Here is a 12,664-nt window from a genome sequence, read left to right as displayed (position 1 = left end):
AAATGAAATTTCCATCTTACCCAACTTCTTGGAGTTGATATTGACTGTGGAATTCTAATGTGCTTGGCTCGTAGGGTATGACTGGTTTCCCTGGTGCTGCTGGACGGACTGGTCCCCCAGGACCCTCTGTAAGTAAATCACTCCAAACATGTGTCTTCATTTACTCTAGCCAAAAGGCCTGGCTTCTGGTAGGAAACTGGTAAGAAACTATTCATGAAAACACATCACTATTATTTGCTATTTCTCTCCTGGTGTGAAATCAGTTTTTTTCTGAACCATTAAGGTAAAACCATCACAAGTTATATTTTATAGTATCAGTTTAAGAGGCTTTTATTCATGTGAACACCAGTCCCTTTTCAGGGGCATGGTCTCTTTGAAAAAAACATGAACAGTTTTAGTCACATATCAGATATTTCTATATCTAATTACCCTTTATGGCAAACATTCTGCCTCCATTGTTAAGGTATAATTGTTCCTGAATTTAAAGGTGGTTTGGTCTCTAATTTAATTCTGATTCAGACTCTCCTGTCAGGACTCCAGAAAATTTAATTAATTACCAAGGATTAAGTCTTCCGGTTAAGGTTTCAGGGAAAGAAAAATAGCAAACATGTTGATTTCTTGGAATCCTTTTTACAGGTTCATAACAGAAAAATCTTCATTCCCTGTAGGCATTTAATTAAACCTAGTTAAAAAGCATGTGTGATTCCTCAATTATGAACGAAATGCCCATATTGGCTTTCTGAAAGAAAGAAGAATGAAAGAAAGAAAGAAAAAGAAAGAAAGAAAGAAAGAAAGAAAGAAAGAAAGAAAGAAAGAAGGAAAGAAGGAAAGAAAGAGAGAAAAGGAAGAGTCCTTCGAAACTCAGAGTCCCATTCATTTATCATTAACTCTTATCATTCTACATAGTTCTGATTCCAATATGCCAGAGTCTCAGTGGCATGATGTTTTTCCTCACAGACATTTACCAGTCTCTCCTCCATAATATGCTTTGTTACAGCCTCATAAAGGAAGACAGGAGTTGCTTCTTTGCTTCTTTCTGCAAGAAAAAATGTTAAAAACTCCAAATATTTTCCCCAAATGACTGGGGTATTATTTTATTGCCTCACATTGTTTGCATCTTAAGATCTAGAATCTCTGCTGCTCTCTTCCAGATCTCTGGTGCTTAACAGAAAGGAAATAACCTTGTACATTTCCTCATAGGGTATTTCTGGCCCTCCTGGTCCCCCTGGTCCTGCTGGAAAAGAAGGGCTTCGTGGTCCTCGTGGTGACCAAGGTCCAGTTGGCCGAACTGGAGAAACAGGTGCAGTTGGTCCCCCTGGCTTTGCTGGTGAGAAGGGTCCTTCTGGAGAGGCTGGTACTGCTGTAAGTGATTTCCAACTCCTCTTTCTTAATACCTTATGTTGAACTAAAATAAAGCCCCTAAACAAATCTTCAAATGGCATCTATTTGTTGATGAGTATTCTAGGCTTTCAAGCAGAGCTCAGTTGAGCCAGGAAATCTATCCAGTCACACTGAGGAGCTGTGGCTTCCACAAATTCTCAGAAAGCACAAAATTGGGAAGACAATAAATGAGGGAACTCACAGTTTTATCACAACAGCTCTTTAAGCTATTGAGAGCACCTTACCGGTACTAAGATTAGAACAGATTCCCATTGCTGTGGTTGTCCTACTATAAAAATTAATCAATCTCAGTAGGCTACCAATTTCTTAAACATACATTGGTCAGTATTAACATTAATCTGAAAGGTGACCTTATTAAACCTTAGAGGCCAAGGTCAAAATTTGTGTCCCTTCAATATACTGATTTCCTTTCCTTTGTTTTGAGATGAAGTTTCCCTGTCACCCAGGTGGCGCGATCTCGACTCACTACAACTTCCACCTCCCTGGTTCAAGCAATTCTCCTGTCTCAGCCTCCCAAGTATCTGGGACTACAGGCACACACCACTACGCCTGGCGAATTTTTGTATTTTTAGTAAAGATGGGGTTTCACCATATTGGTCAGACTGGTCTTGATCTCCTGACCTCAGGTGATCCACCCATCTTAGCCTCCCAAAGTGCTGGGATTACAGAAGTAAGCCACCACATCCAGCCTTATTTTCTGTCTTTTGTGTATATACCTAGCAGTGGGATTGCTGGATCTTATGGTAGTTCTATTTTTAGTTTTTCAAGGAACACCCCCCCAACTATGTACAACTATTATGTATCCATAATAATTTAAAATACTTTTTTATTTGTTTCCCTGCCTAGAGGCTATAAAAACTCTATTCCACCACCCCAAGTGTCTTTATTCATCTTAACCACATATTTTTAAATGTTGTGCCGTTGGTCTCAAGGATGAACCAGATACAAAAGTATACATGCCAAGATGTAAACTCACTGTCAACATTAGAGAAAAGATATCCAAGTACATGTCCTAGTAATAGGAGGTTATTAGCCTTTTTCTAAGCTGAAGACAGTTTATTCTCACAATCTTCAAGCCAACCTGTGTTATCACCTAGGGTCTTACTCATATTTTTTCTTACTCACTCGGTATTTTTTCTTTGTTTAGGGACCTCCAGGTACTCCAGGTCCTCAGGGTCTTCTTGGTGCTCCTGGTATTCTGGGTCTGCCTGGCTCGAGAGGTGAACGTGGTCTGCCAGGTGTTGCTGGTGCTGTGGTGAGTGCTTGACACCATTCTGACTACATTAACATAAGAAAAGATTTTAAAAGCTGCTACTTCAAATGTGACAGATTGATCACTGAATAACTTCACTTAAGATTTTTATTCATGGCATTTTCTTTATACAGATCACATGTCACTTATCTAAGAAGCTTTAATACCACCTTACTTAGACACATACTATAAAGACACAGCTTAAAATTATGCAGAATAATTTTTGTTCCTTCTACGTGCTTAAGAATGACACAATTTCTAATTGCATTTACTCCTCTGTAATATGAAATGCTGGCATCATTTATCCTGTAGGAAGAATGAAACTCTGAAAGTTCTGAATCATTCCATTAAACCTTATACATGACAACAACTAAAAACCATCTCATCTCCATAAACTCTACCAACTTTATGAATTCATTTCATTCGGGATACTGAAAGACACGAGGCTCACTTTTTACAGAGCAACATCTTATGATTACATAAAGCTGGCCATCTACGTGTAGAGGAGGAGGACAGGGATAACACTAATGATACTTCTTGTAATTGTGTGGCCCATTCACATTCAATTTACCTTCTTTCTTCAAACTAGAATCTCCTGAGTAGTGTTGTTTTGGAGGTGGGTCCAGGGGTTAGCATTCCATCCAATGAGAGGAATGTCATTTTATCTTCTCTGCCTGTTTAGGGTGAACCTGGTCCTCTTGGCATTGCTGGCCCTCCTGGAGCTCGTGGTCCCCCTGGTGCTGTGGGTAGTCCTGGAGTCAATGGCGCTCCTGGTGAAGCTGGTCGTGATGTGAGTCCAACACTTGGTTTGTAAAGTAAAACCTAGCAGGATTTCATTGTGTGAAACTTTATGTCCTGAGCTGAGGTTCTCTTGTTCCAAATTTCTGAACAAAATGGTCAGTTTCTCCATAATATCTACACCTAGTATTGAAAATATAAAAAACTGCTTAGGCCAAAAAATGAGCTTTTAACTAGCACACTGAAAAATTGGGCCCAAGTATTTAAAACATCTTTAAAAAATATCTAGGTTGGCAGATTTGTATCCCTAGTTTTAGCAGTCTGAAAGACAGTTTGCTACAGAGCACTGGAAGTGATTAACACAGAGTAGCCAAGACATAGGGGCTGGTAGGTAGCAGAGCCTCCCTAAGAGCCTGAATTTGTGTGGTGTTGTCACAGGGCAATCCTGGGAATGATGGTCCCCCAGGTCGCGATGGTCAACCTGGACACAAGGTCAGTACACTTTTCATCTTTCTCTAATCCAACAGTGATTAAAATACAAGCCAGATTGATGCTAAGCTTCATTTTGCCTTTGGTAGGGAGAGCGTGGTTACCCTGGCAACATTGGTCCAGTTGGCGCTGCAGGTGCACCTGGTCCTCATGGCCCCGTGGGTCCTGCTGGCAAACATGGAAACCGTGGTGAAACTGTAAGTTTGAGAATACCAGTCCCTCAGTGCAGCATTCTTGTGGGTTTCACTTCTGACTTCCTCACACTTGGGGATGGTAGGGAAGTGGGGAGGGGAATCTTGGGCCTGGCTGAGTTGTGTTTTTCTTTTCCATTTCACAGGGTCCTTCTGGTCCTGTTGGTCCTGCTGGTGCTGTTGGTCCAAGAGGTCCTAGTGTATGTACATGGTGAAGATTTACAAAACTAACATTTAGGGAGAATCAGTCCAAAACATCTATTAAGAAAATAAATAATATATCAGCTAGACTTAATATTTCGAAAAATTTTTAGTCCATGCTGAGAACTGATACAAATAACTTGAGCTAGCTTAAGCCTCTTCTGCTTGTTTGCATTAAACAATTACAAGGATCTAGCCACTTTACAGACAGCTCAACTAAAGCAGATTACCAGCAGAAGTGAGGGCCCAGCTATACCTTTACATGTCCTGAGTTACATTTGTAAATGAATTAAGCAGTATTTGTGGCGAAGTGAGTGTCATTTTTTTTTAAGGTAAGTCTTATGCATCCTTCTCTTTCTTTATAGGGCCCACAAGGCATTCGTGGTGATAAGGGAGAGCCTGGTGATAAAGGGCCCAGAGGTCTTCCTGGCTTAAAGGGACACAATGGATTGCAGGGTCTGCCTGGTCTTGCTGTAAGTAAACTGTAGCCATCTCACATATAAACCGACCCTGAGGGCCTTCAGCTGGAAAGAATCTTCATATTTTCACTGCTGTTGTTCCACTATAGCCTATATCATATCCATTTCCCATTCTCTGGCTAACTCCATCTCTCTCTTGGAGATAATGCTGTTTCATCCCAACATGAAAGGTGAGGGTTAAGGGAGATAGAAATATACATATATTAAAATCTCCTGGCAACGATGTCCTTCAACCCCACTTAAAATAAACATAATTAGAGGAATGACTAATATTGCACTACTGAAATAGCTTGTGAAAAAAATAATTGAATATAATAGACATAATGGGAGAAAAGAGCCCCACTTTACATTTTCAATTTTCTCAATCTTGAGTCCATTTAAACTAAAGTTTTTCATTCAATTTGGACAAAAAAAGCCTATCCTTTGACATGTGCTCTGAAAGTGTGATTTTCCTGTTCTCTCCTTAAAGGGTCACCATGGTGATCAAGGTGCTCCTGGCTCTGTGGGTCCTGCTGGTCCTAGGGTAGGTAGATTCAAGAGAAGACAGTTCATCTCTGAAACATAGGCTCAAGCGAGCAGTGAGCCTCAGGCTGCTGCTCCCTTGGTGGGATTCATCAGCTCACATGCACTTGGTGTCTGTCTTCTTTAGGGCCCTGCTGGTCCTTCTGGCCCTGCTGGGAAAGATGGTCGCACTGGACATCCTGGCACAGTTGGACCTGCTGGCATTCGAGGCCCTCAGGGTCACCAAGGTCCTGCTGTAAGTATGATTTGGAAATAATAAAGAACATCACCGACCTAAGGAATGTTTCCTTCAAACTAAACCAAGACAACTATGGCAATACATTAAAGTTAGCCTGATTTCAACATATCCTCTAAAATATCTGGAAATTGTCTATATGCAATGGGCTTGTTAAGCCCATCCCTGCAAGTGTGTCTGGGAGCACGTTATTTATTTACATGAACTCGATTATTTTTTACTTATTAGAACATGCTTTCGTATAAAGCTCAATTGAAAATCTACTGCCATGGATGCCTCTCAGTGTAACAAAATACAAAGCCTCTCCTCTCTCACTTGAACCTTTGCAGGGCCCCCCTGGTCCCCCTGGCCCTCCTGGGCCTCCAGGTGTAAGCGGTGGTGGTTATGACTTTGGTTACGATGGAGACTTCTTCAGAGCTGACCAGCCTCGCTCAGCACCTTCTCTCAGACCCAAGGACTATGAAGTTGATGCTACTCTGAAGTCTCTCAACAACCAGATTGAGACCCTTCTTACTCCTGAAGGTTCCAGAAAGAACCCAGCTCGCACATGCCGTGACTTGAGACTCAGCCACCCAGAGTGGAGCAGCGGTAGGTCAATATGTCTGGACCAGACTGACCCTTCTCACAAATTGAGCTTTTCAAAATTAGTTTCCACTGACATTTTGAGTGAAAATGCATTTGGGTAATGATTACACTATGTGAAATCATACCCAATTAATGAAGCATCGTCTTCTCCCAAACAGCACCCAACCTTGTTTCTCTTAAAATGTATTTTTTTACTTTTCATAGTAATAAGTACCCCAATTTGATTTTTCATGGAGGTGGGGAGAGAAGGAACTGTATAATCTTAAAAATAGGCACCCCCTTCCTCTTAAATGTGGGGTAGACAATATAAGAGCACAACCAAAAAAGTTACTTATGAGAGTCAGTATCTTTCATTAGTAATTATTAGAATCTATGTTCTGCTCGGTGAGAATTTTCATGATCTGATTGTTATTTTCTTAAAAGGTTACTACTGGATTGACCCTAACCAAGGATGCACTATGGATGCTATCAAAGTATATTGTGATTTCTCTACTGGCGAAACCTGTATCCGGGCCCAACCTGAAAACATCCCAGCCAAGAACTGGTATAGGAGCTCCAAGGACAAGAAGCATGTCTGGCTAGGAGAAACCATCAATGGTGGCAGCCAGGTGAGGAATCCCACAAACACTTCTGCTAAATAATATTTTGGTAAGACTTTTAATCTCTGACAAAAATGGGCTTATTAAAAGAACCTGTTCTTTTCCTGGGTTCCATTTTGTCCTAGATTGCACTATAGAAGATGGATTGATTGGACACATCCATATAATTCAAAGCTATTATTCAAATTTGACTTAATTGATAATCATTCACAAAAACTGACTAATGTCATTTAGTGTGAAGGAGCACTGGCTAGCATATACCCCACACTCATGCATATGCATTTTCAAAATGTGAGCAGCTTTTCTGAATTTTTAGTCAAATCTTTTCACCAACTTTATTGAATGCCTACTGGAATTCCATAAATTACAAAATTATAGTAAAAGAAAAATGTCAGAATTTCTACCTCCTCATTCTGTTATTCTAAAACAGAAGCATATTCAGAAAGGATTAATTGAAACAAATACCTTTTTTAGATGACCTTGCCTCAGCCTAGTAGGTCTTATGTTCATCTGGGTAACTGATGTTTCAAAGACAAGCGAATTAAGTTTTTTTTAAACGTACCCTTTTCCTAAGCTTGGATCTGAGTCTACTCTTCCTGAGATCTTTTTTTTTTTTTTTCAGTTTGACTCTTAGTATCTGAGTCCTTCTCCACTTAACCAGAATTTCATCTTATTTTCTGTAGTTTGAATATAATGTAGAAGGAGTGACTTCCAAGGAAATGGCTACCCAACTTGCCTTCATGCGCCTGCTGGCCAACTATGCCTCTCAGAACATCACCTACCACTGCAAGAACAGCATCGCATACATGGATGAGGAGACTGGCAACCTGAAAAAGGCTGTCATTCTGCAAGGATCTAATGATGTTGAACTTGTGGCTGAGGGCAACAGCAGGTTCACTTACACTGTTCTTGTAGATGGCTGCTCTGTAAGTAACAGTGAAATATGGGAATAGCTTTGGGAAGTGGGAAGAGATGGGGGCGGTTCTAACTTAGAGCCTCCCTTAAGGGGGTCCTAATGGTGAGGGGATAAATGAACAGAAGAATAAGAGACCTAACTTATTTTGTGTTTTTCATAACTAAATTCCGTTTTTGTATGTATTTTATATTTATTTATACATATTAATTTTGTATTTAAATTCAGTTGAAAAACTCAGAGTATTTCTGATCAGATAGTGCCTTCTGAAATAATGAAATGTATACTATGTCCATGCATTATTTTTCCTTCAGCATAAGTTTTTTAAAAGGTAATGTATGCCAGAACTAAACCTTCTTGAGACTTTAGTGGCCTAAACTATAATTTATAGTTATGTGTATTTTATTTCATTTATTAGTATGGCCTACATTTAACTTTTAATGCTTCCTCTAAAATATGCTATAAATGGAAGAAAAATTAAAGTTCACAATACTGCCTACCCACCCAGGTCCCACTCCCAAAGACACACATAGATGGACGAACACACAACGATCGTAAAAATGACTCTGTAGAAATAAGTCACTTGGAATGTGTGTTGAAATGTTGTTAGGGTTTTTTTGTTTTTGTTTTTGTTAAATAGGGAGCCCCTCCCACCAAAGACACCCTTGATACTGTTATTTCAAAGATTAACTTGTTGATCTGGGGCAGAAGTCTTCAGAATGATGTATGCCAAAATGTGGTTCTTATGAAGTCTATGGTTCAGAAGTTATCAGATTCAGAAATAGTGATGCTTTATGTATCTATTTTCTTCTCTTTTAACAGAAAAAGACAAATGAATGGGGAAAGACAATAATTGAATACAAAACAAATAAGCCATCTCGCCTGCCCTTCCTTGATATTGCACCTTTGGACATCGGTGGTGCTGACCAGGAATTCTTTGTGGACATTGGCCCAGTCTGTTTCAAATAAACAAACTCAACCTAAATTAAAAAAGAAAGAAATTGGGAAAAAAAGTTTCTCTTTGCCGTTTCTTCTTCTTCTTTTTTTTTTAACTGAAAGCTGAATCCTTCCATTTCTTCTGCACATCTACTTGCTTAAATTGTGGGCAAAAGAGAAAAAAGAAGGATTGATCAGAGCATTGTGCAATACAATTTCATTAACTCCCTCCCCTGCTCCCCCCAAAATCTGGAATTTTTTTAACACTCTTACACCTGTTGTGGAAAATGTCAACCTTTGTAAGAAAACCAAAATAAAAATTGAAAAATAAAATAAAAACCATGAGCATTTGCACCACTTGTGGCTTTTGAATATCTTCCACAGAGGGAAGTTTAAAACCCAAACTTCCAAAGGTTTAAACTACCTCAAAACACTTTCCTGTGAGTGTGATCCACATTGTTAGGTGCTGACCTAGACAGAGATGAACTGAGGTCCTTGTTTTGTTTTGTTCATAATACAAAGGTGCTAACTGATAGTATTTCAGATACTTGAAGAATGTTGATGGTGCTAGAAGAATTTAAGAAGAAATATTCCTGTATTGAGTTGTATCATGTGGTGTATTTTAAAAATTTGTTGATTTAGCATTCATATTTTCCATATTATTCCCAATTAACAGTATGCAGATTATTTGCCCAAAGTTGTCCTCTTCTTCAAATTCAGCATTTGTTCTTTGCCAGTCTCATTTTCATCTTCATCTATGGTTCCATAGAAGCTTTGTTTCTTGGGCAAGCAGAAAAATTAAATTGTACCTATTTTGTATATGTGAGATGTTTAAATAAATTGTGAAAAAGAGAAATAAAGCATGTTTGGTTTTCCAAAAGAACATATTGAGTAAAATTCCTTGCTTCAATGCTCTTTGCAATATAAATATGCATCTCTACCAGTCATTAGACCAAGTGCCTCTGATTAGATAGAAATTATGCAAAAAGGGCAGTTTGGTGTGGTAGAAAGAGCAGAGAACAAGGACCCAGGAGAGCTGAACTCCAATTCTGGCTCTGTTCCTTGTGGCTGAGTGATCTTGAAACTCTGAGCCTCTGCATTTCAGTTTCCACAGCTATAATATGAAAAAAAAAAATCCTTTTCAGCACTATTAAACATTTGCCCTACTCAAAATATGTAATACTTAAGTAACATGGCATTGCTGGCCTAATTTTGCTATAATCAAAGGTCTACAGAAACTTTTGGTTTATTATATATTAAGCACTTTGTAATCGTGGTTGAAAGTTGGTCTATGAGCAATTAATACTATGAACTAAAACAATTTCAAATATTCAGCAAAAATGCCATACACTTAAATCTGAGGCAACGGAATACAATGCCTGTTAAGAGGTAATGTGTGTGCTGTCAATCAGAATAGACAGTTGTGGATAATAGTACCATGAACACCTACCTGCCAAATCAAGTTCATTTTCCTCCCCTGCACCTTTCAATGACATCTTTAATATACTTAAACATAGTAATGTGTCAAGTAAAATGTTAAGATTCATTTAGAGCGTATTTCCTGTTGCAGAACATAATTGTGATTATAATATTTTCCTCGTGTTATAAGTCATCTCAAGATTCAATTAGTTTTAAAGGCAAAAGACTGAACATGGTAAAAATGAAATATTAACCCTAAAAAGTTAGCAAGGTCTACTAACCAAAATGCAGGTTCCTGGTCCTAATCTGCCAAATTCAGATTTAGTAAGAAATTGGTATTCTTAAGCATCTTGTGAAATTCTGATATGCACCAAATGAAGAACCACCTGATGAGGTTACTTCCACAGTAGCTCTAATATTCTATGTCTGACAAGAAGGAATCAATATACCTGATCAACCATATAAAGAAAACTCCTGGGATCAGAATGCTGGTACTCCCTATAAATTGGTAATTGAAATAACCATGAAAACAAGATAAAATAGAAGTCTCTGGATCAAATATGAACTATGCCCTCAGGCTTATAACAAAAGAAAAAAACCACATTTATTGAGTACCAGGTAGAGGCCAAAACCACGCTAAATAATAATAATGACCTCTGTCAAACTGAATCTGATTAGCAGATTTCCTAAGTCAATGTTCACTTAATAATCACTTAATCATTATCAGTGTGAGACAACTGAAAATGTCAAATAAATAATGGTACACCTAATGAATAACAATGAAGAAACAAATTATGGTATATCCAGTAAACAACAATGAGGAAACAAATTACAGCATATCTAATAGATAACAATAGGACAGATAGTGAAATAAATTTTGATATTCCAGTAACATTTATGAGGATGACTGAACAAAAGAAAAAGTGCCTAGAATGGAATTTTTAATCTTGAAAATCTATTCGTGAATGCAGTCATTACAATTGGATATGTTAAACATACACGTAAAAAAATGCTGAGAGTAGGCACATTTGCGTAGAAGGTTAAGGATGATTTTTAGGCCTAAAATTTTCAAATTTGCAGTAATGTAGTTATACTACATTATTATTTACAACAAATTTACTCTTAACATATTATGAGAGAAAATAAGCTGTCAACAAGTGAAAAGAATCTGATTCAAGAGTAGCCATCTCCAGGGAAGAAGTCATCAACCTCCCACCCACCTGTTTCCTGAAGAGAAGGACAAGCCTGTCCTAAGGGTCATCATCCACCATGGACCAGCCGCCCTGAGAGACCTTTGGGAGGGTGTGCAAAGCTCTACCAGGCCACAGCATCTTCAGGGAGTCAGGGAGCTCATAGCTCAATTCCAGAGATAGAATAAAATAATGTGTGAACAGAATTTTAAGTGACATATCCTCTGAGGATAACGGAGAACACCATTAATTAATTGGAGGAAGTCTCAGGAAATTAATCTTTGTGTCATGCAGTAACTGATATTTGGATTGAACTGACCTTTGTTGATAGAGATCTAACTTCATCTTCAAGCTCTCTTTCTGGCTCAATGCTGCTTCTCTAGAAGTCACATATTAGAACAGCCTGGTACTTACCAAGCCAGGAGGTCCACTGTGAATGTTCCAAGGACCTGGGCTCAATCTGGACATAAAGCAATGCACTGAAGGCTTGACCCTTTCACGACCAGCCTGCTCTTTAGAGGCTGATCACAGGGCCCAAAGTATACTCCTCACATTTCTTGACCCTTGGTCGAGTGAAGGTCAGCCACCTCTAACTTGTAGGAGTGTGGTAGGGGAGAAGTTGCACACGGAAGAGAGAAGAAGCAGGTAGCCAAGATCTGGGGAGGGAATATTAATCAAGTCTGGTAAAAGGGGTCATTTAAAATTCTAAAATCAATACAGCTAATGCACTGGCAAAGAGCAAAGACACCTGAGCAATGCTGAACACATTTATTATCTTTAATGCCAAAAGACTTTTTTATGCTATTCAACTTAATATCACTGAAAAGGAAGCTCAGAAATTGGATTATATGTAAGAAAAGTTGGAAATGTCATTCTGGGTCAGAACAACAATCCATCTAGATGAGTACTTTGCCTTTGACAGTGGCACCAAGGGAAATTTGAGAGAAAGAGCAGTTGGCACTTCTCGTGAAGCCAGCCTCAGAACTCCGATTTAATAACCCATTGTAAATCTTTTTTGTACATAGATGTATCTAAACCCTTCCAGAGTCCTCTATCTGTTTTGAAATATGTTGGTATTACAGTACCAACAGGAGAGAGCTAATACTGAATTGTTAGCTCAGCTTCCTAGCCCTCTAATCAAGTAGTTAAAATATGTTTCCTATCCCTGTGCCTGGATCAGCCAGGGATTCAACAACTCCATATCCTCAGGGAGCACCAGTAACTGCAGCAATGGGGCCATAGACAACCTATAATGATTGACTTATCCCTGCTGTTCAGTGAAATGAACACATAATTTGTGGTCAGCAGCCAAGGTTATGAGTACCAGCTTTACCACTGACTAGTCCAGAGCCCTAGGGAAAGTCTGTTTAGGTTATCTAAGAATTTAGTTAACATGCCTGCTCTTAGAGATTTCCATTAGCATAGCTATCAGCTCACAGAACTGCGGGGAGGACCAAGCCAGAGATGTGTGAAAGTGCTGAGTAAAGTATGGGCAAATGGACTTGTCATCACTA

The 12,664-nt window shown here is 38.9% G+C and overlaps 1 protein-coding gene across 1 annotated transcript in view; it reads left to right on the top strand.

Annotated features, from left to right (window-relative positions):
* COL1A2 (collagen type I alpha 2 chain) overlaps positions 1–9,421 on the top strand; it is a 32,820-nt gene extending 23,399 nt beyond the window's left edge. The window contains exons 37-50 of the mRNA XM_054237308.2: positions 75–128; positions 1,201–1,362; positions 2,549–2,656; positions 3,336–3,443; positions 3,830–3,883; positions 3,970–4,077; positions 4,218–4,271; positions 4,638–4,745; positions 5,221–5,274; positions 5,401–5,508; positions 5,838–6,096; positions 6,517–6,701; positions 7,376–7,618; positions 8,428–9,421. Coding sequence (XP_054093283.1) covers positions 75–128; positions 1,201–1,362; positions 2,549–2,656; positions 3,336–3,443; positions 3,830–3,883; positions 3,970–4,077; positions 4,218–4,271; positions 4,638–4,745; positions 5,221–5,274; positions 5,401–5,508; positions 5,838–6,096; positions 6,517–6,701; positions 7,376–7,618; positions 8,428–8,574 — 1,752 coding nt within the window. The 3' untranslated portion in view covers positions 8,575–9,421. The remainder of the gene's footprint in view (positions 1–74; positions 129–1,200; positions 1,363–2,548; positions 2,657–3,335; positions 3,444–3,829; positions 3,884–3,969; positions 4,078–4,217; positions 4,272–4,637; positions 4,746–5,220; positions 5,275–5,400; positions 5,509–5,837; positions 6,097–6,516; positions 6,702–7,375; positions 7,619–8,427) is intronic.
* The last annotated feature ends 3,243 nt before the right edge of the window (positions 9,422–12,664 follow it).

Source organism: Callithrix jacchus, chromosome 11 (genome assembly GCF_049354715.1).
Source record: "Callithrix jacchus isolate 240 chromosome 11, calJac240_pri, whole genome shotgun sequence".
In the NCBI taxonomy this organism is placed as follows: Eukaryota; Metazoa; Chordata; class Mammalia; order Primates; family Cebidae; genus Callithrix; species Callithrix jacchus.
Note: the sequence above shows the minus strand (reverse complement) of the source record. Positions and strands in the feature narration are given on the sequence as shown.